Raw genomic sequence first — 27,972 nt, forward strand, 5'->3', positions numbered from 1 at the left:
AGGCAAAACAGCAACATTAGAGAAACCAAAAACATAGAGTCATTGTAGCTTGAAGTGTGCAGTGTTTTGAGATGAGAAAAAAGCACAAATGTGATGCTGGTGGAGAAATAAAGTCCACATGACATTTTAGAGTTATAACCGATAGGAAAAAGACCTGCTGGGGCGAGAGTAGCAAAGGAAAGCAAAAAATGTGACGCGGCCGCAATTATTGCACACCTCTAACTCGGCCATTAAAACATCATTTCCGAAAATTCTTGTGGCTTCATAATACTTGTATACTTGTACACAAACACTACATAATAGACGTTTTTAGCTTGTCTGTATGATTCTCGAGTTACTGTGCTACTATAATGCGAGAAGAAAAGTGAGCACGCATAAAACTATGTACATAGACTTGCTTTCACAAAACATAATGTGCTTGCTCGACACATTTTACGTTCACGGCCATATCTGGCAAATTCCACTTTGTTTATGGCTACTCGCGATTACCGCTTTACAGACTCCAGCTGCCATTTCAAAATAAGCTGAAATGCAAGCACTGTTTAAAAGCAGGTTTATTAAAGCTAGAGTGACCCAGAATACTGAATCCGTGAAACATGAAAGGCCTGAAGCCCCAGATAGGTCTAATAAGTGGTGCCACCTGGTAGGGCACCGATGAAGCAGGCAAGCACAATCTTGTTGCTGCAAGAATATGGTGCGTTCTACTTCTGGTGTAAATGCCTAGTTACGACAGAGTTGCTTTTTATTCCTTTTTTCCATCTAAAAATACTATGCAAAAACAAACATGTCCATGACTGTGGTTGCACAAGGCATCTCAAAATGTCAATAACATTGTACTGTAACCCTGTATTCCTACACCCTATTGTGTAAACCAGATAACAATACACGCTAAAAACCTGTATTACAACTTTGCCACAGCGGTGACTGAATCTTATATAAGTGAAATATAGTGTAAATGCACTTACACTCAAACCTGGATATAACGAAACCAGATGTAAAGAAGTATCAGTTATAATGAAGTAATTGAAGAATACGTCTGTCACAGATACATCGCTGCAAATATATGTTTCTAACAAATTTTGGGATATAACAAAGTATTTTTGGGGCAGGTTTGATTTTTTTATAATGAGGTCTGAGTGTATCATCATTTAGTGGTTTGTGCAAACTTACATTTAGCTACCAACATAGATGTTTACGTATGGGAAGCTAAAACTTTACTAAAACATGTGTTCTGATAGCACAGTAAACACAATCTGGTGTACCGGTAACATTAAAAAGTATGGGCAAACTAAAAAATGAGTCATTGACCTTTAGATGGTTAAAGAGGCCCTGCGACACTTTTTGAGCATGTATTTTTCATCGGTTCTTCTGGTGCTGTGGAACGCACAGATATTGTTGCACACAAGACAACGCCCAAATAGACAATGTAATAATTTTAATTGACCAGACAAACAACCTCGATTTCAAACTACGGGGACACATATCGACTATTTTTGTTATAGGAAGTACCCTCATGTCATGTGACGTGACGACAAATCCGTTCGCATTTGATTAGCTTGACACAAGAAATAGCGTGCAATATTCATATGGTGGTAGCTCGGCCATACGAGTGAATGCTAAAAACAGCTCTCAAAAAGAAATCATTCCTGTTTCTAAATGATGTATTTTCAGAAGAACAAGCACAACATTTAGCCTGCGAACGAGGCTATGGTATGCCAGAAACTAAAGGTGGAAATGCATGCCACGTTTTTAGCGAGCTAAAAATGCGGCAGGCGGTGGTTTCCGGCGTTGCCGTAGAACACGTCTTGCATGCAAGCGAAGAAGTGACCCCTACAAAAGCGTAAGTGTGTATCTTACACAGTGTGACCGTGGAAGCGTCCGCTATCCGACGCATGTGATTCATAGTAACCATGCAAACGACACCGTCAGAAAGAGCGGTAGCAAGGTATTTTGTGAAGGCCACATTGAGGTGACATTTCCGGAATGTCTTTGCGAGATGCACGCAGTGATTGGAAGCGGTCTTTCACGTCAGCAGGTGAGTGAAATGCGAAAGAAACCGTTTCTCGTCGTCGTCTGCTCGAGTTTTGAACTTTGAGGACTCATAACTTCACTTTCCGTTCCCCAATTTCCATCATTCTTGTTGCATTCGTCTCAGTAATCATCGCTACACGCCTTTTGGTGCTAAATAATGCTGTCCCAAAAGTGTCGCAGCCCCCTTAAGGGGCTTTTTACTCCACAAGCCAAAAAACTGCCAACATACATTCCATGCATAGTTTAAGCGTTGCACCTACTAAACTGCAGTATGCTGGTTGTGCAGGAATCAAGTGAAAGCAATTTGGCACACACCTGTATCACAAACATAAGAAATAAACAGATAGTTCTCACGGCACAAATGATGACAAGCATGTCTAAAAGTAGTGTACAGTCAACTCCCGTTAATACGAAGTTCATGGGAACCGCAAAAAACTTCGAACTAAACGAACTTCGAATTAAGCAAAAAACACTAAAAACGGCACTTTTAATAGTTTAAAAGCGCGACAGTTTTGAGGAAAAATAGTCTGTCATCTTCTTCTGCTTGCCGAATCTGGCTGCGGCTAGCAAGTTTTGTAAGGAATACACATGTCGAAGTGCTTCTTCGGCGTTGTGTTCTCCAACAAAAAACCGCTGCGCAAGAGCAAGACCCGCAGCTACATCGGCAGCCCTCGGTGGTGGCTCATTTCGAATGTCGTCGTCATCATCGTCATTTTCAGGAATGCAGTCATGGGGCCGAACCATCTGCACGATTTCGCTGTCCGTTAGTGGACCGCATGTTTCGACGTTGCTGTCCACAGCGACATACTCGTCAAAACGGACGTCACCGAGAGCGGCGCGAAAGCTACCGTCGTCGAGCTCATTTGTTTCCACTTCCACTGGCGCACAAGGAGAAGCATCCCCCCGAGTTTTCCATGAAACCACAGGCCCGGAAACAATTGGCGATGGTTTCTTCTTTCACGCGGGTCCAAGCTCGCGCTAGCATGTTGATGGCACTAAGCAAACTCACCTCGTATTGCGACGAGTTGTCCATGCACAAAAGCATGCGCTCGACGAGATGCTGCATAAACGATACCTTCACATTTTTAATTATGCCCTGGTCCATGGGCTGCAACACGGACGTCGTGTTTGCAGGCAGGTACACAAGACGGATGGCACTCAAGGCAGGTACGTTCATGTGGGCACTACATTGGTCCACAAGGAACAACACCTTACGGCTTGATTGCGCGAACTTGCGGTCGAGTTTGGTGATCCAGTCCTTAAATATATCGGATGTCATCCACGCCTTTCTGTTCGAGGCATAATCCACAGGAAGCGTCTTCACGCCTTTAAAGCACCTAGGCTTGGCAGCCTTCCCGATCAGAAGCAGGCGACACCGTTCTGTGCCAGTCATGTTCGCCACGACTAGCACTGACACTCTCTCTTTGCTTCTTTTGCCTCCAGAACAGTCGTCGTCTTTAAATGTCAGGGTCTTGTCCGGTAGCAGCCGATAAAAAAGCGCAGTCTCGTCTGCATTAAAAATGTCTGCCGGCTGGTATTCTTCGAGGTACTCGCGAAGCTTGCCTGCTTTCCATGTCAGGCATGTTTCCTCATCGACTGACGCCTTCTCCCCACACACGCTTTTAAAAATCAAGTCGTGGCGATGTTTGAAACGCGTAAGCCACCCATCCGAAGCAGCGAAGTCGTTGATGCCCAACATTTCAGCAAGCGATGACGCTTTTGCCGTGACGACTTCACCACTGAGAGGAAGTTTGTTGTTTCGTGCCTCTCTGATCCGAATCAGCAGTGCTTCCTCCAACTCGGGGTAGGCGCCGGTGCGCATCCGCTTCCGCGATGTCTTGAATTTTTCACTTTCAAACGCATCCAATATTGAGCGCTTATTCTTTATGAAAGTCGACAGCGTGTTAGGCTTAATGACGTACTTTCTTGCAATGTCTTGTTTGGCGGTGCCTCCCTGGTCAACTTCCTTCAAGACTTCGACTTTCGTCGCTAGGTCTAGCGTTCGGTAAGGGCCACGAGTTGCCATTATCAAACGTACGTCACCACCACAACACTCAAAATCAGAAGCGCGGAAACACATGTGGAATCAACCCAGCGCGCGGGTGACGCGGTGACACACTCGAGTCTCGACAAAAGTCAACTAAAGAGTCAGTCGATGCCGCCGATGCGATTCGCCAGCGTTAAAAAGATTGCCGCTTCAAGATCTGTGGCGCTGCGGACAGTAGTGATGGCGAAGACACCAGCGCGGTCCGGCAGATGTTTTGGCATATGAAAAGTTCCCCATTTTACTGTAAAATTACGGTCGCGACGAGACTGTCGATTGAAAAAACTTCTAATTAACCAATATTATGGGTTTTTAACTTCGAATTATCGAGCATTTTTTTCTATACGATTGCATGCAAAACTGATGGGACCACTTGCTCATTTCTAATTAACCGAAACTTCCAATTAAGCGACTTCGAATTACCGGGAGTCGACTGTATTATGTTAAGTCAGAAATTAAAGGGTACAGGACGCCAAAAGAGTGTGAACGAAAAAGTTATAGACACCAGTAAACTTGTGAGTGATTTTCATTTGTTATTAGGAAAAGGAAGAAGACATGGCAAGCGGGAAAGAAAGAGAGAAGAAGAAATAAAGCACCTGTGGTCAAGAAGCTCCGCCACCGAAGCGGCCAGACCTGGGCAAATCCCTTTGGTCCACCTTTAAAGACAAGCCACCAAAGGCGCATCCATCAAGGGCCTCAAGCTGAATGCACCCAAAGTAGGCCACCATAACAAAGCACAAAGAGGGGCGAGTATCTTATAGCTCACACTCTGCATCAAAGAAAACTTCTTGCAAATGTACTCAGTCGTAGGTCTATACAGGTTAACTTACCAGTGGTGAGTCCGAGCTTTCGCTAACACTATCCTGATCACAATGTGTGTCCCCACTGTGACTGTCTGGCCGTAAACCACTTCGAAGGACATCTGGTGTTGAGCTGCGCTGACGATTGAGTTTGTCCACCTGCAGTTCAGCAAGGTAAGTTTTGAGCTGTCATTTAAAAGCACTGTTCACTTGTAGAACACTTTCAGAGAGGCAATGAAGAAGAAAAAAGAAACAGCTGAACAGTTCAACAAAATCTGTAGCTGGGCTAGTTGATTAGTTCTACAAGGTATAAAACAGCACAACCTTTTTACCAGACAATAGAGTTTTTTGCCCTGTTAGATGAAAATAATGTACTGTTTTATACCTTACTTTTTATGTTAACTCTGAGCTCTTGTAACACTTGCTGCATCAAGCAAAAAAAAAATTTTCTTTTATGCCTTGAAAAAAAGAGAGAGAGAGAGGTAAATATCTCAAGAAAGAGCCAAAATAAAGTTTACAAAAAACCATTTTGATGAAATTTGTTTCAGCATAAACTCCATCTCAAGTGGGCGATACCTTCAGTGAAACAACAAAAAACCTGTATAACATCACTGTTAAGCAGATCACCAAAGTACTGAAACTTAGCTAGACCATGCAAGAAAATAATACCTTTGACTAGTCTTTCTCCTGATTTTCTTTTTATTTGGAACATTACCCGCAGCACTATCTTAGGCATTGTTGCGGGGGGCACAGTGCTTCATAGAATGAATCCGCAGTCTTGCGGCCAACTAAATCAGCTGGTAACATATTCTATTCGACAGTAGCTTGTGGAAAAAAAGAATGTTTAAACAGATCAGTTCTAGGGTTGTATGGCCGTATTTTAAATTTGTGGTCACGACGAGAGGATTGATAATGTGCTGGTTTTAAATATTCTGAAGGATTAATACCTGTTTTCATGTTATAAGTTGAATAAAATAGTTTCAATTTCAGATTAGGTCTTCGATCTTGCAAGTACAGTCGAACTCCGCTACAATGAACGCCGCTTCAACGAAATTTCCGCTACAACGAAAAATTCACGGTTCCCCGTCAGCAGTCTATAGGAGTCAATGCATAAATATTGTCGCCACAACGAACACTTTTTCTTCTGCCGTCCCGCTTCAACGAAATTTCACGATGCAATTCCAGGCTCAGATATTTATTGCTATACAGTAAACACAGTCTTGAACATTTTGATGCATTATCAGAACTTCTTCAAATACGTCGACGAAGTCTAAAACATGCGTTAGCACCACTAGAAACCGCCGCTGTTCAGCAAGCATGGGCGCCGCCATTGCTCGATAGCGATGGCAATTAGACTGCCCTACTTTTGTCACAAGCTTGCTTTTGAGCTGCAGACGATCTGAAGCTGAAGCTCAATCGCTCAGTTCATGGTTTTATTTCACGTAGCTGTGCGGAACGATGCCTTTTTCATTGCCCATGCATATTATTTCGTTCATGATTGGCGATTGTGGTAACTAATCAGAGCAGCTGTTCGTCTGCATTATCAACAAAGTCATCGAGCCGCGAGTGGTGGATGATAACGATGGCATAGAATAAGGCAAAAGTCACCGCTCCACGATACCCTGCCTTCATCTCCGCGTTGTCGGATACACTTTGACGGCGGACAGCTGCTGGTATTAACGTGTTAATGCAACTGTTTGGTTCGTTCCCGAAAGCGGTTGTAGGCCTTGTTTCAACGTGCTTTTCATCATGGCCTCGCTATGCATGGTAAGAATTGCGCCATGACGCTGCTGGAAAAGAATAGAAAGTAGCAGGCACTTTTTGAATTTTGAGAATAAACGTTCCTTTGTTTTGCTAACTCAGATCAGCTATATTTTTTCAACTTCACACGAAATTTTCGCTTACACTAAATTTTTTCTAGCCCCGTCAGTTTCGTTGTAGCGGGGTTCGACTGCATTGCCAATTAAGTTCTCTTTTCATACATTGGGAGCTTTCAGTTCGGTCATATTTTCCCAGAACAAATCTTGCTGTTATCGACTAAATGTGCTCTAGTGCATGAATAACTGCATTGTGAAACGGATTTCACACAGGACAGGCGCATTTCAGTATTGGTCTGGCGTAGGCATATTATGCAGCCTGTTAAACCTCCTTAGTTGCATGTTTAAGATTTCTTTGTAAAAAAGCCTAAGGCTTTTCCAGCTCTGCTGAGAACACTGCCAATGTGTTCAGACCATCCCCCATCCTCAGAAAACATGACACAAAAGTACTTGTATTTGTTTTCTTTCCTAATAACTAGTTGTTTAAAATGTACTGATTTGTAAACCTATTGACCCTTTTAGTGAAACTGATGTGAACGCATTTATTAGTGTTTAGTACCATGTCATTATTTTTACACCATACCTCCACGTGACTAAGGTCATCCTAAAGCTGAGTGGAATCCGTCTGGTCAGTCAGTTCAGTATACAACACACAGTCGTCAGCAAATATTCTGATACGACACCTAACTATATACAAAATACCATTAATAAACACAAGTAAGAAAAGTGGGCTGAGTATGGAACTTTGAGGTACCCCTGATGTCACCGAAACTAAACATGAACATGATCCACCTAGAACAACTTTCTGTTTTTTTTTGAAGTTAAATAGTCCGTAATCAATCGGCAAACGGTTTGATCAATGTTCAAGTTCTGCAGTTTTCGAATTGGAATTGGCTGTGATACCGTATCGAAGGCCTTTCTGGAGTCCAAAAATAAACAATCCATCTGACATTGATTATCTAAAGCTGATGCTATATCATCTATGCAAGTTTATGGCCAATGGGGTGTTTGAAGAAGAAGCAATTCCTTTTCTAGCAATATTATATCGCATTGATGTTTTGTGTATACTGCTTTTCTAGAAATATGTTAGTTGTGGGCAAGCACACAAGATGAAAGACTCATCGAAAGGAAGCATCCATTCCAAAAAACGCATGTGCAAACATAAATAGAGTGGTTTTCTTGTCACTCAGACCTTTCCAACAACAAGTTTTGCAGTTTTACATGCGAACAGCATGAAACCATTATGAGACATGCCATAGAGGAAATTTCGAATAACTTTAACAACCTAGGCTTTTTAAACATGCACCTAAATATGTGCACAGGTGCTCTTGAATTCACCCAGTCAAAATGTGGCCCCTGTAGCTGGGCATAGAACCCACATAATCGAGCTAAGCACACAACCATTTCTTTGCAATAGCATTACAATGTATGCAAACCCACATGCTGTGATAAAAGCCCTTTTTCTGTCTATTTATGATCCAGCTTTACTGCATAAAAGGGGTTGTTTGTTTGCACTTCTGCTATTTATTTCATATGAACATTCTCACAAAGCAAACACCAATGTATTTTGCACTAAGACAAGTTGCGTGCCTTGTTGGAAGGCCATCAGCATCTTTATTTAATTTCTTTTTTTCAGATGTTCTGTATTGTACACGAGATACGACACATAGACAGTACTGTGCTTTACTGCCTGCCGCACAGCCATCACACACTCTCGGACAAGTTTCTGCGGCAATGAAATTGAATTTATGATGGCAGAGCTGCTGCTTTTGCATAAAATTGTGAAGTAGATTTAGAAGTGTTTTGTACAACATTAAATTCCTGTTTCTTCACCTACAATGCCCATGTGTGACTGAAAAGTCAATACCGTAATTACTCAAATCTAACGCGCACCTTTTTTCCAATTAAGCGAGTTCATAAATTGCATGCGCATTAGAATCGAGTATAAAAAAAAAACTGAATACGGTCGTTCTATTGCCATCGGCATATCCAAAATGGCTGCCCCCTACGTGCGTCGGTACCTTTCCTTCCTCCGTGTGGGTCGGCACGGCGCGTCAGCCATTTCTGCCTATATGTTTCCCATGTGCGGCACTTCGTACGTGTGCTGAGGAGTTCGTCATCTTGTAGTGCATTAGCGTCGACAGTATGGAAGGACCGACTCCAAAAACTCGAGTGCACCACGATGCCGCTTTTAAAAGAAAAGTCATCGCGTGTGTAGAAATGGACGCAAATGGGCCGCATCGTGGTCGTTCGGAGTTCCCGAAATGTGCGTGCGGGACTGGCGGAAACAAAAGCAGAAGATTGTCGACAGCAAAGTTTCACGCAAAGGCTTCAGTGGACCACAGCAGGGTCTGTTTCCGCAAATTAAAGAGCTGCTCGGCGAGTATGTGCTTTAGCAGCGAGCGGCACAGCGGTCCGTGACGACAGAACTGCTCCAAGTGCGAGCTATCTAGTTAGCCTTATAATAGAAAAAGGGCTAATGCGGAGCCAGTTTAAAGCGAGCAGGTGCTAGCTAACTAACTTTATGAAGAGGAAAAGCTTTTCCCTCCGAAGGCGAACGGGCATATGCAAAAAGTTTCAAGAGGAGTACGATGAAAAGCTTCACAGTTTTCAGAGGTTCGTCCTAAACTTGCGGCACAACAACGGCTATCTGCTTGGGCAAATCGGGAATGTCAATCAGACACCTCAGACATGCCTAGCACCACAACCGTCGAGAAGAAGGGGGCGAAGCAAGTTCGCGTGCTGACACCGGTCCACGGCAAAACTGCAGTGACGACAATGCTCTGTTACACGTCAGATGGGCACAAGCTTCCCCCGTACCTCATATTTAAATGGAAGACACTCCCGAAAGGAGTCGTTTTTTCGAGTGATGTGATCGTGCGGGCCAAGGAGAAAAGTGGGTGCGCGTTGCAATCGATGTCTTACTTTTTTTTTTCATCGTCGAAACCGGGCGCGCGTTACAATCGAGGGCGCGGTAGAATCGAGTAAATACGGTATCAAGCAAACGAAACATGACAGCTTTGCTTGTTTTGGATTATACAGTAGAACCAATTTATGATACTCAAATTCCACGAAAATTTCATTGTTATACAGTCGAAACCCGCAATAACGAAACCCCGCAAGTACAAAATCCCCGAGGCAACATAATATTTCCGAATCCCCGCCGAGCGTTCATAGAAGTCCATGTATTACGTATCTCGCGGCAACGAAATGTTTTTGGACAGCGATCTCGCATTAACGAATTTTCTACCATAATGCGGGCCATATTTTACCCTCCCACCAAAGGTTAACTGTTGAAAATAAGTTCGTATCCGTGTTATGCGCACTCAAAATTTGTAAACGTCTGCCTTTGCCGTGCTAGCCTCGGTACCACCATTTTTGTTTACTTAAGGGGAGATGCGGCTTCGGGATCGCGAAAACCGCGCAGAAGTGCTTCGGAAAATTCATTTCACCCATCTAGGTAGCGAAACTTTTTCTGAAAATCGTGAGAAAACAGTGATTTTTAAAAAAAGGCTTCGCAATGGCGGGGCCAGGAGCCGGTTTCTTGGGCTAATCGGAAAGAGCATTTCTAGGTGTTTCCCGCCTCAGCTGGCTCCTCCCTTTAAAGACAAGCGCACAAAAAGCAAATGTTTGAAGGTCGTTTCGAGGCCCTTGATTGGCTGTGGCCGCCATGTTGCGTCAGCTCACCTCGCCATTGGCCCGATGCTCGCTCTGGGAGATCGTCTGCTGCTTGTGCGTCGCGAGGACATGACTCTCGAAAATTGCCACTTTGTGATGTGTTCACGGCTCGATGATCACTTGAGATATAATTATGCTTTAGTTAGGAGCAGTAGCCAAATGCGCGATCAGGTTACTACGAGCGCGTCATCAGAGTCGTCTTTAGCCCTCACTCCGCCGACAGCGAGACTGCGGGCAGGAACGACGCGTTAGCGCACTCGTGGCAACGTGCTTCGTCGCAAGTAACGAAGCTGTGAGCGGCGGCACGGTCAGATTACTACGAGTGGCTGCACCGCATGCACGATCAGATTACTACGAGCGGGCGCGCGGTCTACGAGCGCGGCGCGTCATCGAAGTCTGCTTTAGCCCTAACTCCGCTGACAGCGAGACCGTGGGCGAGAACGACGCGCTAGCGCATACAATACAACCCGCGGGTTGTTTTGGATGCGCTGGACACCCTGCGCTCCTTCTTCGGCGCACATGACAACGACGTAGCAATAAACCACGTTTTCCAGTGTGAAGGGAGAGCTTTGAAGTTGTTGCATGGCAAGGGTCGGCAAAGTAAGTTGACCGACTTCTGGCAATAAATTTTTGTTCTGCTGGCCGTATCACTGTTTTTTATTTCTCATACTCGCGGCGACGAAATTCTTGCGAAAACAAAATTTTTCGGTTTCCCCGGCGATTTCGTTAAAGCGGGTTTCGACTGTAAACAATAATTGCTATAAATGGGTTGCATGAAAAAATGCGAAATAGGAGATGGTGGGCTGTTGTGAGAAAACCATAATATCAGATGGAATACGACATTACACTCCAGTGGTGAGGATGACAAAGATGCTGATTTTTCGAACATGACTGAAAATTCAGACGCTTTCATGGGACCGCCACCTGAACCCATAGAACCAATGCATGACAATGCCTGAAGTTTTAGATGCCGAAACTCTTCGAAGTTTCAACTTCTACTCAAATTGCATGTGCGCAAGTGAATGAATGTGATGAGCGTAAGTCGCAATTGAAGTGTGTGCCTTTCAAAACTGCGTGGCCTTTCAAAATTGATCTTCCTGGCCAGGCTGCACTTGGTTTCTCGACGCGTCGCCCAGCAGCCAGAATTTCCTTGTCATCCCCAGCCAACCCACGTCCCCTCAGCAAGCCAAAGCCTCCGCATTCTAGTTATGCATACATCAGCCAACTCTTCGATATCCTGGTGAGATTGACCTCATTTTTCACCACTCTGCCCCTCAGCCGCGTTTGGAACTTGATAATTTAGTTTAAGTCTATAAACTTGCATTTTGTGTGTGAATGCCAAAGTTTCCCATGAGCAGTGAACTTTTTATTAAGTGTTTACTTGAGTGTTCATGTTTTTGTTTAAGTTTCTAAATAAATTTTTTATTTTGTTTTGGAAACCAACAGCTTTGCCCTTCCTAAAAGCTCAGTGGCTCAGCCACAAAAAGCGAATACGAACCAGAAAGACAACCTGCATCTCAATAAACAAAACCCACCATCGTCCCCATGCCACAGCATATTTTAGGAGTCAGCGTTGACGCAATGCCACAACGCTATGAAGTGAAACATACTATAAATTCAAAAGGGGCACTGGGGGGATGTTTTGAGTTGTGGGTGGGACTCAGCAGCTTGAATTTAATGTTTTATTCTTTCTTATTGAGGATTTCACGTTTCATTACCTTTTTTCATGAAAACCCAACAGCCAGATATAATTGTTATAACCAATAACGCAGCTTGCGGGCATTGCTGTAAGCTGGTCAATCCACCATGGGAAAGATACAAAAGTTGGCGGTGCAGACGCTTCGAATTATTATAACCAATATATTGTTAAAACCGGTATCATTATAGAAGTGGGTCAGACTGTATATAAAATATTACATAAGCACAATATTCTTATTTGCTTTTAGAGAATATATATTTTTAGAAACTTGAATATGCCTATTTTTTTTTTACGTGTAATTTTTTTGGAAAGAAGTCCAGTTAGGCTCATAGACATGTGAAAATGCTACATCCTTTAAAATTGGCAAGATTTTTTATCACTAGGAATTAATGGTCAAGACTTGGTGGAAAGAGCAAACACTATTAGCACCACCCCCTTGTTCCAGGTGTTGTGCACGCCAAGAAAGGCTGCATTAGCACCATTCCCTTGTTCCAAGTGTTGTGCACCCCAAGCAAGACTGCATATTCATAATTGGGTGGGAAAGACGAGTGCTGCCACATTCACAGAGACTGCTCCTTTTGAATGTGCGCTTTAATTTCACGTCTCTGGGTTGAACACATCCATATACAACAAAATTTTAGACAGAATATAGCACATCAAATGCACTAGTTAGTCAACCCATACTATACTTGAATAAAGCGGCTGCCTCTAACAAGCTAATCATTGTCAAAGACAATTTACAACAAACATTGTTGACAGTGCACTTACGACAGGCTTTGTTACTTCTATGAGTTTTACATACTGGAACTGATGAATACACAATGTACTATATCTGGAAAGGTGATCGCTAGGACTGGCTAAAGTAAAAACTGTTTATTAAAAGTGTCGACACGAGTCATTGGGAGATGCAGTTGAGCCTCATCTAAATTAATTTATTCTTAAACATTCAACAACTATCACCTGCTTCTACTTAGTCATAATAGTACTACACCAAAGTGTACAGGTGAATGGAAACTAGACAGTACTATATATTATTGATGTTATTACAGACTATAATGACAACACTGGCTGGAATGGGAATGTCAATTGCTAAAATAGTGACTTTCATCACAAATGTACACTTGAAAAATTATATTGTTTTGAATTCTCCAACTGATGTAGAAGCTGCAAAACAAGTTTGGTTCACATCTGTGCAGGATAATAAAAGAAAAATAATTTTTCATATAGTACAGTGGCTTGATGTCAAAAGCACTAGTGTAGAGTGTTTGAGGAAGAACGTAAAATCAATCCAGCAGCTCACCCTACAACCAGTTACCACTATATGTTCTGATGGTGTCTCTAAACCTATAGGACAATCACCTTTACAGTGCATCCTAAGTCCTGAACACACAACAACCAAACTACAATTACACATTACAGTCAAGCCCACATGTAACGGCCCCACTTAAAACAAACTTTCGCTTAAAATGAACAATATCAGCGTGACCGTGAAAATATACATTGCATCAATGGCACAAAATCGTACTTACAACGAACGTCTCCGAGCGCCGCTGATCGGTTACAGTAAATGGAGTCAGCGGTCTGCCGACTTCCCGGGAAACCGATTTCGACCAGCGATCAGGCATCAGCGAGGTGCCCATACATTCTTATTGTTAAACGCCGACCCTGCCTCTGCGACCCTCTAGTTGCTGCTCTCCCCAACCCATGGAGGAAGGAAAGCTGTTTCCTTCCTCCATGCCAAGACTGCTTTTTGTTACGCACCCTTCGGTCCTTTCTTCCCCCCGCTACTCTGAGCACCTTGCATCGCCAGACGAGGCCCGTGTTTTCACACTGCCACCGATCTTTCGAAGACCAGTCGGCCATCTACTCTGTTTTTGATCACTGGTACTGTCGTTGGCGTCGCCGGCCTGGAGTGACCAGACCATTTGCCAACATCGTCGGCCACCAACTGTATCCGATAGTCTTTGTCTAGTGCACGCCCGTACGCTACCCCTCCGACTCTGATAATTTGTGATTCGTTTCGTGTTTAGGACTTGTTCACTTGGCACTCAACTCAGCATTCTTTCCGCGCGCGTGCTGAAGCGCGAAAACGGCTGTTAATTTGCATGGAACGAATTGCGAAATATCGAAGTTCGTGAGGCCACGCAAACCCGCCGGCGCAACAAGACCATTTTTTGACCACGGCCGCCGATTCTTCAAATACCGCGCGCGTGCACCGATCCAGGCGGCCATGCTTTGACTTCTGCGCGCGCAGACACTCTTTCCAAGTTTTTCTACATGAGAGTTTCGCGGACCTTTCAAGCAAGCTACCCAACCTGCCTCTTTCCCGTGTGTTTTGGTTTTCAAGGTCGCCCTCCTGCCGCATCCTCCCCTCTCTTAATCGCAACTCCTTGCCCTTCTCTCGCAAGTCTGCTCTCCTCTCTCGATCTCAACCCCTTCGCCCATCTCCACCGCTCCCGCGACGCCCACCACGCTGGCTTGAATTTGTATCGTTTTCTGACTGGAAACGGGCCCAGAGCTGTTCCACGCGTTCTGGCATGTGTGTCGCGTGTGCGCGTCTTGCTCGCTCTTGGTGTGCGTGTGTGGTCATGATGGCCGACGGGAGGACTAGCACGCTTTTTCGTGCCGCTCAACAAAACATCGAAAGTGTGACCGCTTGGCTTGAGCATAATCCGCGCATTAGGTGCCGCGTTGTGGAGCGCTTGCTCATAGCTGTTGACCACTTGGCAGCCAACTTGCCGCTTCGGGCGTCCCAGTATTCAGCTGTGGAGATGGTGAATATTTCGTGGGCGCCGGTGAGGGCTACATGCGCGCAAAACTGTTTCCACGAGGTTTACTTCGTCAACGTCGGGCCCGATGCCGAGCCTGAAGCTTACGAACGAGACCACTGCAGCGGCGATTTGTAGCAGCGCGTCGTCGACTACGACCTGGGAGACCAGGTGAGACACCTGTTGCGATGGTTTAATTACGGCTGATGATGATGCCGACACTGTGGAACCGTGCACGGATTGGGGCATTGTGAATGAAGTACGTGGCATGAACGATTTGGAGGAATCAGATTGCGAGAACAACGAAACCTTGGAGCCAGTGCCTCATGCAGCTTATGCCACGAGCCTCGGCGAACGAGCACCCTGTCGTTTTTAATGAACTCAAGACCACCCTTATCGCTTATGCTCTTCGAAACAAGTGCATCACCGAATTTTTGGGGCAAAAAAAAAAGTTTGTGTTTTCACTCGCAACTTTTTTTAAAAGCTGTGTTTCATTTACTACGAGCTTCGGGATACAGCGAAGGGATGCCGCATCAGGCTCAGGTTCGTTATAAGCAGGCTTGACTGTATAATCAACTTAAGGACATGTCACTTTGAAGCTTTTTTAAAATTCTTGATGGCTTTTGATGAAACTGCAAAGTCTATAAGCATTTATGAGCCAATTTCATGAATGCAGCAATTTTTTTAGTACAATACATCAAATCTACAACAGCAGGCCAAGAAAAGTATAGGAGACGAATTGTTGGCTTTGACTTTAGCATAACTATTATTAGTAGGTTGAATGAAAGCGGATGAAAAAGCCCTCTTTTCGTAGGTTATATCCAAACCCACAACATCTCAAATACGCATTCGATACTCTAGAGGTAAGACAGATGATGGTTCCCAGTTCACTTCGTCAGCCATATCAGCATGTCTAATCCATGGGAGCCAGAGTGTTCGCCAGCGCCACTCATAGCCACAGCGGCGAGTGTGGAACACTTTTTTTTTTTTCTAGGGGGAATCGCGTAGCATATGATCTTTGTACGTCTTAGCTCAACTGATAAGAGCATTGGACAGGTAATTCAAATGTTGGGGTTATGAATCCCCGAGACAAAAAGGGCATTTGCTTGTCTAATTAAATTCATTTCAATTTACATAACAATTACAATACTACCGTTAGACAACAATTAGTGTCTGCTATGCTTTCCTTAACCTAACTGTTAGCTGGGTTCATTTTATAGTGTCTAACACATGAGCCCCTAAAAAAAATTTCCCCCTTTTCATTCTAGAACATTGAGTAGTCTTTAAAATATTATTTCTTGTGCCTTTTCGGGAATCGGTTTCCTAAACTTAGAGAGTAACTAAGTAAATCAAAATCTATAATCCACAGTCATAACTGTATGAATGGTTGTTCTAAACCTATATGAACAAAAGTTATGGCACATTGAACATTCGTGAGCGAAATCCCTGCTTTGCATCAACTCACTCATGAATGTTCAACATCCTATTGTGTGTGCGTTCCATCTTTATCCTGTTTTGTTAGGTTCACTGTTAACAAGCCCGATCACTTACGACTTTCCAGCTAGATGAAAGCCCACTAAAGACAACTTTTGGACTATGTACCTGTAGTGCTCGTTATTTTAAAAATCTGACAATAACTGAACAGTAGCATCGCTACAAAGATCTTTAGTCGATAGCAAGTACAACAACCCGGCATGTTTTCATCCCGCAACAATCAAAATATGACTTACCAAGTCACGATGACTCCGTGGCAAGCTTTCAATCACTTCATCAAGTATACGGTCCGAGACATGAGCTGCTATTGTCAGGTTAATTTCACTGGAATGAAGAAACAGCAAAAAAGACAAAAAGAGGTCAAGTTAAAACAACCAGCAAAGTAACAAAGTAGCCAGAGATTCAAGTCAAAAGTAAAGAAATGGCAAAAGTGCTAGCTTTATTGAATATAATGGAGAGGTTGTTAGCTGGATCAGCACATCTGATAAACCCAGATTTTAACATTATAATAAGTAAACAGTCAGTATCAAAGATTAGAACTTGACTACCTTATAAATAAAGAGGCTATTAAGGGGAGGGGGGGGGGGAGAAAGAATCCGAGCTGTCTACTACAGTGATGCGATTGGTCATAGACACTTTGGAGCAGCTTTCAGAAAAGCTAGAATCTCACTTTGGAGTAGTAGACCAAAGCTTTGCAGCACTTGCTGATGACACATTTGTGAACACACACATTATTGTTTAGCTAAAGGTGTAGTGACATGTTCTACAAAAACAATCAATACATACACCGCAAGAATGCTGGTCAACCTATGGCCCATGTTTATGCATATGCTTCTTGAGAATATGTCACGTGATCAACCTTTCTTATTGCTGTTTCTATTCTAGAGGACAGCTCTTATTTTCTATAAGTCCGGAGATCTCAGGACATTTACAGTACAAGAAACAGTTTGGGTATGTTTCCCTTATTCGTCCTGCGTCGTTTATTTGCACTCAAAATTTTATATTGCTCTATTTTTTGCACAAAGAAAGGATTACACTTAACAGCATACATGGATCCAAAAAAGTGTTCTGATGTAACGAACCCACCTTACAGTTAGAGTGCACAAGACCAAAACAGAGCCCACAATGAGCTCGTGCAGTTTTTCCATCAAACCCTGTAGTGTACACGTATCCCAAGGGAGTACGGCCATTAGCGTGGGTTCGGTCTTAGCGAGCCGCAGGGCACACCTTAACTGTCGCGTTTGCACATGCTCATTCGGACAGCCATGGTGCCGAGCGCAGCATGGCAAGAACACGGTACTGCTCTCAAAACAAGTTGCAACCACTTTATTGCCTGTGGCAACACCAAAAACGCAGTACAGAGCCCGTTGCAAAAAGGTGGCGAGAAAGCAAAAAAAGGTGGCGAGATAGGCTTATCCACACTACAGGCGAGAAGTACTACACAGGGTGCCGCGAGCACGTCTCAGTGGGCAAAAGTGATTCCCGGTGACACCGGGCCAAAGGGCCCGGTCGCTTGAGCGAGGGCAAAATTCGCTTGCGTTGGTTTCCAAGAGATGATTGATATGTGGGGTTTAACGTCCCAAAACCACCATATGATTATGAGAGACGCCGTAGTGGAGGGCTCTGGAAATTTCGACCACCTGGGGTTCTTTAACGCGCGCCCTGGCTTCGAGAGATATGGGTCGGTGTAGTACGATCATGTGCAAAGACACCGCATCGCTCTTCGGCCTAGCGTTCAAAATGTGGGATGAAAAGGTGAGCGTTCACCAGGGGCGCAAGGTGCCATTGGCAAAGTCCGACGAGCCCCAAACCAAAGGAGCCGACGGACGAAAAAGAAATGCATGCTCACCTTCGTCGTCCCGGAGAGATTCTCTCTCACTCCCGGCGTGCGCGCGCAAAATGTCCTAAGAGACTTGGCGCACGGTGCCACAGTCGACATACGCTACCAGGTGAGAGGGGTAAGTCGTCACTCCCGCTCCCCCAGTGCAACAGACCGCGGAGGAGGGGAGAGTCATGTTGGGACATGAGAACGGCAGAATTGGTGGCAAGACCCACGCATTGGTGGCGGGCTAGCCACAGTTCCCACATCCCCTTCTGTTCTTGAAAGACAAGAAAGGTTTTAAGGACTATTGAAGAAATACCAGCAGCACGTTAAGAATTTCAATGAGAGAAGTTGGAACAGGTACAATAATACCTTGTTAACTTGAACTCGCACAATCGGCTAAGTAGAAATTTTCCCGCAGCTCTGAACATTTTCCTATACGTCCCATTTATACTTTTCCCTTTGCTTCGAAGTATTTTTGGGTCGGATTGCAGATAACACGAAATAAATCTTGACTGGGAGTGGAAAAAAAATTTCGCCACCGGATCATTTCACAAGATTCACGCGATGCTGCCATGCCTGATGTCAGTCGATTTTTTTATTATTTAGCCGCACCAACCACTATGTTGATGCCTTCTGTGAACGCGAAGTGTGAGAAGTCTCAGCCCAATGACATATCAACTTTGTCAAGCAATACTGTGGCGCATCATACTGTGCCCATGATTGGCGTTGCTCGTCTCATTCGCTTTGTGCAGGGCACATAATTTTCCCTTAGGTGTGATTTCTCACTGATGCCACTGAGGTCTTCCGATTTGGAGAAATTTTTGGAGCACCAAAATTTTTATTTTGGAGCACTTTGGAGCAGCAAAACTTTTCATCTGGAACACTTTGAAGCAGAAAAATCTTCTACATTGGAGCACTTTGGAGCAACAAAATTTCTCGTTTTGGAGCAATCTGGAGCAGCTAACTTCAAATCCTGGAGGAAAAGCAAGTTGCATTTTCATTCAAGGACATGAAAAATTATTTTGAGGCTCTTGTGAAGAGCTAGAAATATTTAAATTCATTGCAAACTTCATGGAGCCAATCACCTTAGAAGCACTCCCTATTTCAGTTGATGATGCAAGAATAATGGTGTTGTAGTAAGAAACCAAAACTGAAAGTGCGAACAAAAGTGTTGACACAATGAAGACGAGGAAGCGGGGCAGCTTCGGAACAGCGACGGGCAGAGGAAGAGCGCGGCCAGCTAGCAAGAGCGCTAGCCGTAGGGCCTCAAGGGACCGAACGGACGAGCCGGTGTCACCAACCCAACTGGGACGAGCGTGCCGTGTTCCTGAGGCGAGTGGCGGTTCTGGACGGGGCCTGACATACTGTTCCGGTGGTGGACGAGCGTGCGGGCCAAGGCAAACGGCTGATCCTGTCCAGACTCAGGTCCGGCACAACCAGTTACCGAGATCGTGGCCACAGTGCCACATCAGCGCCGGTCCGGCACAACCGCCAATTGAAGGTGCGACCTCGGTGTTGCGTGGGCCGCAGCATGGGGCCGCCTGGTCCAGTATGAGCAGCTGATGGTCTGCTCGTGAGCTCCCGTGCACCTGGCAACCTTCCCGTGGCGAGGTTGCGTTGTCGACGCCATCGTCTTCAGCGGGAGTGTGAGTGGCACCCGGTGCAATTAGACTTCCCAGTAGTGAGGACGCGTGGGTTACTCGCATGCGCGTAGACATAAGGACTGTATGACTGAGTTATGGAGCCAGCGTGTTGTACAGATAGCCACAGTGTTGTGATTGTTTTGTGTGTGTGAAGTCTATAAATGTTTTTTTTTTTTTTTGTCCTTGTCTTGGGTTTCTGCGTCTGAGGGCCCAAGAGCCACCACAGGTGTCATGCTGTTGAGCATTCTGTAAAAACTTGTTCAGTGATTATTTCCATAGAAAATAAACAGAATACTGGCTGAATAAAATTGTACTTCATGAAATAACAATATAAATACACCTAAGTGGTTATCAGCAGATATGGTAGACAAACGCTGTGACGCACAACGCTAGAGACTCTCACAGTCTCAAGTGCATTTCCCCAACATGACTTCAAGAATAAAAAAAAGGTTCTTTTTTTTCCAACTGATTAGACTGCTGGACATAATGTGACGTCGTTCAGCTAGTCTCAGAAAACCTACCTCCTCTGGCACTTATCTCTGCTGAAACTACACAATTTAACAAACGCATTCCCACCATTCAGGTGTTCTTTTGTGGACGCAAAGCATAAAAAATTAGATTGCGATGTCCAGAAATAGATGCAACATTTCGGTGACACGTGTGCAGTTATTAGCAAAAATTACTTTATTTAGTGCAGAGCGACTCTCCAAACGAGCGTTCAGCAGTGCTCCTGAAGCAGACGTTTGCTGACGAATTGGCACCCCACTTACACACTACCGATTAGACTATATGTCATAAGCCCCTGGGAAGAGCACATTTTGTCGTTGAGCCGACTTGCACAACAGACGCTCCATCGGCACCGAGCACAGCATTGTTGATTACAGTATAGACCACTTATACGTAAGTCGCCGAAGTCGCGAATATCCGCACTATAAGCAGTACCGCACTATAACAAAAAAAAAAAAAAACCTTTTTCAAGGGCCGCACTTGCACAAAACGTGTTGAACATGCAGCTTCGCATGTCCGAAAAACGAAATGTGTGATGCATGCTTGCAAACATTTATATTTTTTTATTGTTAAAAGAATTTAACGTCCAAAGACATGCAATGCCAATGAAATGAACGCGAAAAGTTGGGGGGGTGGGGGGTCTAACAAAGGAAAGCACCATCGTGAAAATTCGCTGACTACTAGACCACCTCGATTATGCGCATTACATAGAAACTATGTCGAATCACGTCCGGAATTTGATGCGCTGAAAGACACGAACCAGTCGATTTCATCGGCACACATACACTCGATTTAACACATCGAAATCGAATCCCGAACCACTATTTGAGCGCTACAGGTGCCACCCTCATTTTCATTAACGATATGTATCTCTTCCTGTCGAGTGCGGCCACTGCAAAGAGTTTTGTTGATTCGGTACCAAACCGCAACTTAAGTTCACGCGACCGCTACCAATCGAAGCGCAACCAATGCCGATTAGGTCTAGCTTGCTGTTTGGTATGTTGTTGTGGAAAGTTTGTCCATAACATCAAGATTCAGCGTCAAAAAGATCACACTAGCAGTGAACTAAGAACAGCTTGCATGATACGAAGTGCGCGTTCGTGGCCGGCAGATCAAACGACGACTACTCGCCAAGCTTATGTACGACAGCGCAATGGCAGCAAAAGTAAAAGCTCGTGTCATAAAAACATAAGAAGTTTTCAATTTACGGACATGAAAGCAAACGCGATATTCGTTGTAAGCTCAATAACGACGACGTCTTTCCCGACAGGAAACTTTTAAGCACATGCAGTGGATAAGGATGGGATCGCACGTGCCACTGAGGGGCACGCGGCCGAAGCCACGCTAGGGACGTACCGTATTTTTGCGCGTATAACCCGCCCCTGCATATAATCCGCACCCCCACTTTCAGCTCACCGAGAAAGAAAAAAAAAATCCTCGCGTATTGCCCGCACATTTGATATACAGGAAAGGCTATACAAAAGCTACTGCTCAAGCAACATAGCACATATGTAGACAGAAAAAGCTTTATTTAGCAAGCAGAATACGCTGTCTGCAAGGCCAGTCACAATTCACTCACTGTCGCTGCTCTCACTAGAGCTATCACTTGAGCCGCAGTCCTCACTATTATGCACAAGGTCATCTTCGGTTCCATCCATGTTGTTTGTGATGCAGCATTTCTTGAAACTTTTTCGCACCATCTCCCCTGGAATGGCCTTCCATGCCACGACAATACACTTGCAGAATAGAGCAATATCAGGCCTTCGGACTCGTCCTGTCGGCATCAAGTCGTAGCAGCCTTCGGCCATCCACTCGGCGTAATAGCGCTTGACATGCGCTTTGAAGGGCTTGTTAAGCGACACATCCAGAGGCTGCAACATTGACGTTTATCCACCGGGTATAACAACTAAGTCGGTGCCGTTGCGTGAAAGGCGGTCCTTCACTTTCTCAGTTGTGTGGCCGCGGAACGAGTCAAGAACGAGCATGGACCTCTTTGCGAGCATCGCACCGGGCCTCTTCTCCCATACCGTCTTGATCCAGTCTACGAACAAGTCACTGTTCATCTACGCATTCTCGTGTGCGCGCACCACCACACCGGCAGGCAAATGAACCTTTGGTAGAGTTTTCCTTTTCAAGATGACGTACGGTCGCAGTTGCGTGCCGTCGGCGAGGGCACAAAGCAAGACTGTGATGCGCAGTTTCGTGTTCCCGCCGGTCAGCACGCTCACCAAACTGCTGCCCGTCTTCTAAATCGTTGTGCCCAACGGCATTTCAAAATAAACAGGAGTTTCATCCGCATTGCCGATTTGCGAGAAAATGTGATTATGCTGCTTTCGCAGGCCAATTACATATCTCTGGTACTTGAGCAGCTTCTCCTCATAAGAAGCCAGCAAGCGTTGACATATTGTAGTCCGCCGTCTGATTGAAAGCCCTTGCCGCTTCATAAAGCGGTGCAGCCATCCGTGGCTCGCACGGAACTCGTGAGGTAGGCCTAGCTCCCTCGAAAGTCGCCGCGCTTCCACTTGGGCCATCTCGGTCGATACGGCGTGACTCCTGCTTCTCACATCTTCGTTGAACTTTACTAGCTCCGCCTCCAGCTCAGGGTAGGCACCTGTCTTGGGGCCACAAAATGACCTACGGTTGCGGTGCGCGGCTTGCAGGCTCTCTTTCTTCTTTCTCCACAGTCGCACGCAGGACTCGTCCACATCGTGCTGTCTTCCCGCTCCGCGTATTTTCGAATTTCTCGGCGACGGCGATGATCTTAAGCTTTTGCTGTGCCATGAAGGCCTGCCGCCGTACGCTACTCATGGTGACAGAACAGATCGACTTACGCTTGGCGAACGGGTCGAGATATGGAGAACTAGCGGTATCAGCGAGGTAAAGAGCGCTCACATTCGGCGACAACTTGACAGCACTTTCCTTTTTAGTACACTGTAACAGCACCCTGGAAACAACAAAACCGAAATGCATGCCTGCTACCGCGTCAGAAAGTAGTACATTAATTTACTGATAATATCTCTATAGGCACTGTAACATCTCATTTGCCTTGCTGAAATAAATACTGCTTTATTTATTATGGAACTTACTTTATTTATTATGGAACTTTCTTAGACAGCACCACCTTTCGGCAAGCCCTTTCCAAAAGTAAACATGGCGTCCGTGACGTAGGGACATGTGGAGGGTCACTGAGTGGCCGCGAACGTCCAAAAAATATACTTGTGGTGTGACAGTGAGAGTTTACACTGAACAATCGAATTGCCTCTCCCCAAATGTTTTTCTAAACGCTTCAACGATGCAAGCAAGCGAAACCAAAATCAGCCGCAAGCTGCCGTGCTACTTGCGGAGCAACACGAATTTGCGGAAACCGCCTCCGTAGCCTTCGCTACACTGTTAAAGGGCTTCACAGCACAACACGCAATGCTGTGAAGCAGCACTATAGAAAACACCCCGCGTATTATCCGCAGTTCCACTTTGCCACTGAAATTTTTGGGTTTTTGGTGCGGGTTATACGCGCGAAAATACGGTAGTACGCTGTAGCCGCGTACTACCGTACAGTACGGTGCAAAGCCGATGAGCCTTTGCACTGTACTGCGTACCGTACCGTACGCTGTAGCCACGGTGCAAAGGCTCATCGGTCATCAAGGCAACTGTCCTCCTTCTTTACTTGTCGAGCCCGTGCAGTGTCCCGTGGTGTTTTTTTTTAATTTTCTTCCCTCTGCCCTTTCTTTGTTCACTCCATGTCCCCTCCTCCTCCCAAAAAACCTCGTCGTTCGCTACCCAGCGACGCACCCAGCGCACCTCCTTTCAGAAATCCACTGGCTACAGCATTTGTTAGAAAGAATTTCCGACAACCACATTAAAACCGGTCTTTCATCTTGGGGAACTGCACAATAAGCGGTATGCGTATACATGGGGTTCTATGGGAGGGTAAACTGGAGTAGAAAAAGACCGCATTGTAAGTGGTTCTGCACTATAAGCGGTTAGGTTATTAGTAGTCTACAATGTACTTGGGACACACGCTTGACCGCTGCATCCACTGTTTATTTCGCTAATTAGCTCTAGGTACGTGGTTGTGACTTTTATGGCCCCAAGAACAAGCCACACATGTTCTGACGTGCCGACTTTGGCGCAACTTGGCGCAATTTCTGTTCATATTATCCGGATGACACGGTAAATTTTATCTGGCGCAGTTTGCGCAGAAGTGGGATCACTGAGTTTGTTTTAAATGCAACCAAATTTTATAAACTTCAAATTAATGTCAATGTAAATTCGAATACAGTCGACCCCATTTATAACGAACTCGAAAGTGTCGCGATAAATAGTTGTTATATTAGTAGTTTGTTGTATATGAACTCGCCCATAAAAACGTTCACTTAGCGACCAAAAAGTTTTTTTTTTCTGGGTATTTTTTATTAAAAAGTGATAACAAACCCTGCGCTGACAAGTTGGGCCTTTTCGCGTGTTAAGCGACGCCAGTTGTGTGTTCACGAGTGAATTAAACCATGCTCACAATGAACTCACACAGTTCCACAGAAGCGTGGTACCGTACGTCGAACCAATCATCTCTGGCTAGCTCGCGCAGCACGTCACTTATTTGGCTCTCGCCTTCGCATACTGGGTCGTTTGCAGTCTATTATATGTGCGCGTTTGTGCGTTCTTTGTGCATGCTTCACTCGGGATCATGCTCGGGTGTGGTGAGTAGCCTTTTCGTTTAACACAACGATGACTATTTCGGCAAGTAATGCGCGCAAGCGGCCTCGCACGGCGCGGCGGCGGCGAACTTGCGAACAGCAGCATGGCACGCTTGTACCGCCGTCACTCCACTGAGCAGATATCAGCAGATAATTATGATATGGTTGCCAGCGATTAGTCAAAATTGCACAATCATTGATACCTGCCTCTTTTCTGATGCTTATCCCTTCAGGCACCACCGCAACCGTGCCGAAGTCTTATCACTAATCGACCGGTATCTGCCGTTTCCAAAAGGTTGAAAACCTTTTGCGGTACGTAGGGGTGTTGAAGAGTTGAGCTTCACAGTGAACTTTTATGCGACACAATGTTATCGTTTCTCGCATGCTTTTTGAGTTCGAAGGCATATTTGGTTCACCATTGGCGGTCGTAGATGCCGAAATGCCAAGAATAGTGTTAAAAAACTTGCCGTGTGAAAGTTGACCATAGTCTTCATGCTCCTGGTGAAGAAACGCCTGGAAAGTGAGCAACCTCGCTCGCATTGTGCGGTGCTTGCTGCAGGCTACGATATCTTTGTCTCAAGTAATCTGCAGCGGGGCACGCGCGCGGAAGCCCTATCACATTGAAAAAAAATTTTTTTTTTTCGCTTTGTGTGTGCCATATTTTTACCGCGACGGTGTCTGAAGTATTCGTTGCAAAAGTAGGAGGCTTTGAAAAACGTTTGCTATATGTAGACTCAGTTTCAAAGGGTAGCATAGGAAAATCCTAAGTGCACCAAAATATGGTCGTTATAACCAATAGATCATTGTATGTGGGATTGTTATAGGTGGCTTCGACTGTACTTTAATATTTGTTTGCCTATCCCCCATGCCTATGCTGGGAGCAGACTTTGCACTGGCTTGTTTGAATCTCTGCTTACTTTTTTCACTGAATTTGTTTTTGTGATAGTTTAACCAATACACATTGTAGCAGCATACTTTTTTGTGCTCTGGGCCACCACAACCTGACAATAATTTACGTGGAATGAATATTAGATGGCACTGAAAAACTCGCTCAGAGAAGATGAGATGGGAAGCACTGAATTCAGCCTGTTTGTCATGAAACATTTTTTGTATTCATATGAAAGTGCTATTGCATGGTCATTTAGGTGGCCCTTAGAGCTCTGTGCCAAATCAGCCATACTTTTGGCACGAGTGTAAATCCCTACAAAGCTACAAAAATGCAATAAGTTGTTTTCACACTTTTCCATTCCCATGGAGATCAAGCGATTTTTAGCCACACTTCAGCAGATCCTTCAACCAGCACAGAAAAAGCATAAGGATTCCAGTGAATGTGTGCCACTTAGGTTGGCAGTCGAATGCATCAAGCTTTTTAGGTATTCTTTCCTTACATTCTATATGCTTGCAAGTGCTGGCTATGCCTGCTCGACAAGGAAGCACCTGTTCCTAGAAAGCTTTGATACAGGAAAATGGTACATATGAAGAGAGACAAGTTCACTGAACAAAAATCCCTTATTTACAATTGACTTCGACGGCTTTTCACGGAACTTTAATCTTCGTACGGTAAAAATAACAAACTCAGTCATTATAAATCTGTCCACCAATCTATTTTTTAACATTTTGAACATGCTATGCTTCATAGAGTAGCTAGTAACTACCTCGAGCTATGTGCACCCTCCTGAAGAAATTATTGAGGCCTTTGACATTTTGAAACCTGGCAAGGAGTTGAGCAGAATTCTGGCAGATGACGGCGTGCTCATGTGTGCTGTACTGAAAGTACAGGAGGGAGGAACATTTACACCCCAGTGACACTGAAGAGCATGTAGTGATGTTGAACCTCACTCGCATTGGTAGAGCAGTCTGTCAAATCGCAGCCTTCACACTGTCAATAGAATATAGAAGATCGAAAAACTGCTCACACATGAAGCAAGGACCATTTGTAGAGTTAAAAAGCAAACACGATGCACAGGCCAAATGAGATAAGAGAGGGCACTGGTTGCCCTTCCATGTGTACATGGTGTTAGTTAAGAAAATACCCCCTACTGCCTTGCAACAGTATAAAAGCAACCTCGTTATTATAATTACACTGTTATAAGAAAAATTTCTTGATCCTTGAATACTATTGCTATAAGTGGGTCGTTGTAGTGGCTGTGCCCACACTTCCACTCTTTTTTTTTTTTTTGCAGAGCTTTCCCCAACTTTTCTGAGCTTACGTTTCAAGCATTACAAGAGATGTATCAACATATACACAACTTCAAGAAACATTTTTAACAATTTGTGTGAAAACTTGCAACAGTTACCTGATGCGGTTTAGAATGTCGGTGCCAGCCTGGTCCAGAATAGCCCGCTGGAGAACCTCTTGTGGAAAGTTCTGCCGACTTCGACAAATGTCCTCAATCTCTCTTCGAACTTTCTACAAAGGTGTAAATACAAGTTGAATCAGTCCATTGTACTAAAAAGGTCATATTGGCACAGATTTATATTTTTAACATTTTACAAGGGCAAGCAGCATCGAATTTCATTTCAGTTGCTATTCCTTTGGAACAGTAGTTAAATTATACCTAGATATAACAAAATAGGCAAAACTTCCAATTTACATTATTATAAGGTGTAGTGAAGAAGATGAGTGCAACTTAGAAAGGCAAAGGATACCAGTCAGGCAAGGAATACAACATTTGCTGGGCTCTGAGCATAGGCTGGATCCGCCATTGCCACTGAACTTGCCATGAGTTAGTTACTGTTTAAAAACAAGGGCTGGTCCTACACACGTTTTATCTGCAGTTAAACTTTGTTGAAATTTGCTGAGTTGAAATCGAACATTTTATGTAAAGCATATAGTGGTAAACAAATTTACTTTGACACAAGTGGCATAAAAATTTATCATATTATATGCATAAGAAAAAATGAGATAAAAAGAAACGAGTGATAAACAAAATTCAATTGCACTGAAACAGATCTGGTCCAGGAACGACAAGACT

The 27,972-nt window shown here is 44.5% G+C and overlaps 1 protein-coding gene across 4 annotated transcripts in view; it reads right to left on the reverse strand.

Moving 5' to 3' along the window:
- Positions 1–27,972, reverse strand: part of LRR (capping protein regulator and myosin 1 linker 1 leucine rich repeat protein) — a 203,523-nt gene that overhangs the window by 68,910 nt on the left and 106,641 nt on the right. For all 4 annotated transcript variants that reach the window (XM_037427323.2, XM_037427322.2, XM_037427321.2 and 1 more), the window contains 3 exons: positions 27,295–27,407; positions 16,568–16,655; positions 4,906–5,034 (listed from right to left, as the gene is read on the reverse strand). In XM_037427323.2, coding sequence (XP_037283220.2) covers positions 4,906–5,034; positions 16,568–16,655; positions 27,295–27,407 — 330 coding nt within the window. The remainder of the gene's footprint in view (positions 1–4,905; positions 5,035–16,567; positions 16,656–27,294; positions 27,408–27,972) is intronic.

This window comes from Rhipicephalus microplus, chromosome X (assembly GCF_043290135.1).
Source record: "Rhipicephalus microplus isolate Deutch F79 chromosome X, USDA_Rmic, whole genome shotgun sequence".
NCBI classification, from domain to species: domain Eukaryota; kingdom Metazoa; phylum Arthropoda; class Arachnida; order Ixodida; family Ixodidae; genus Rhipicephalus; species Rhipicephalus microplus.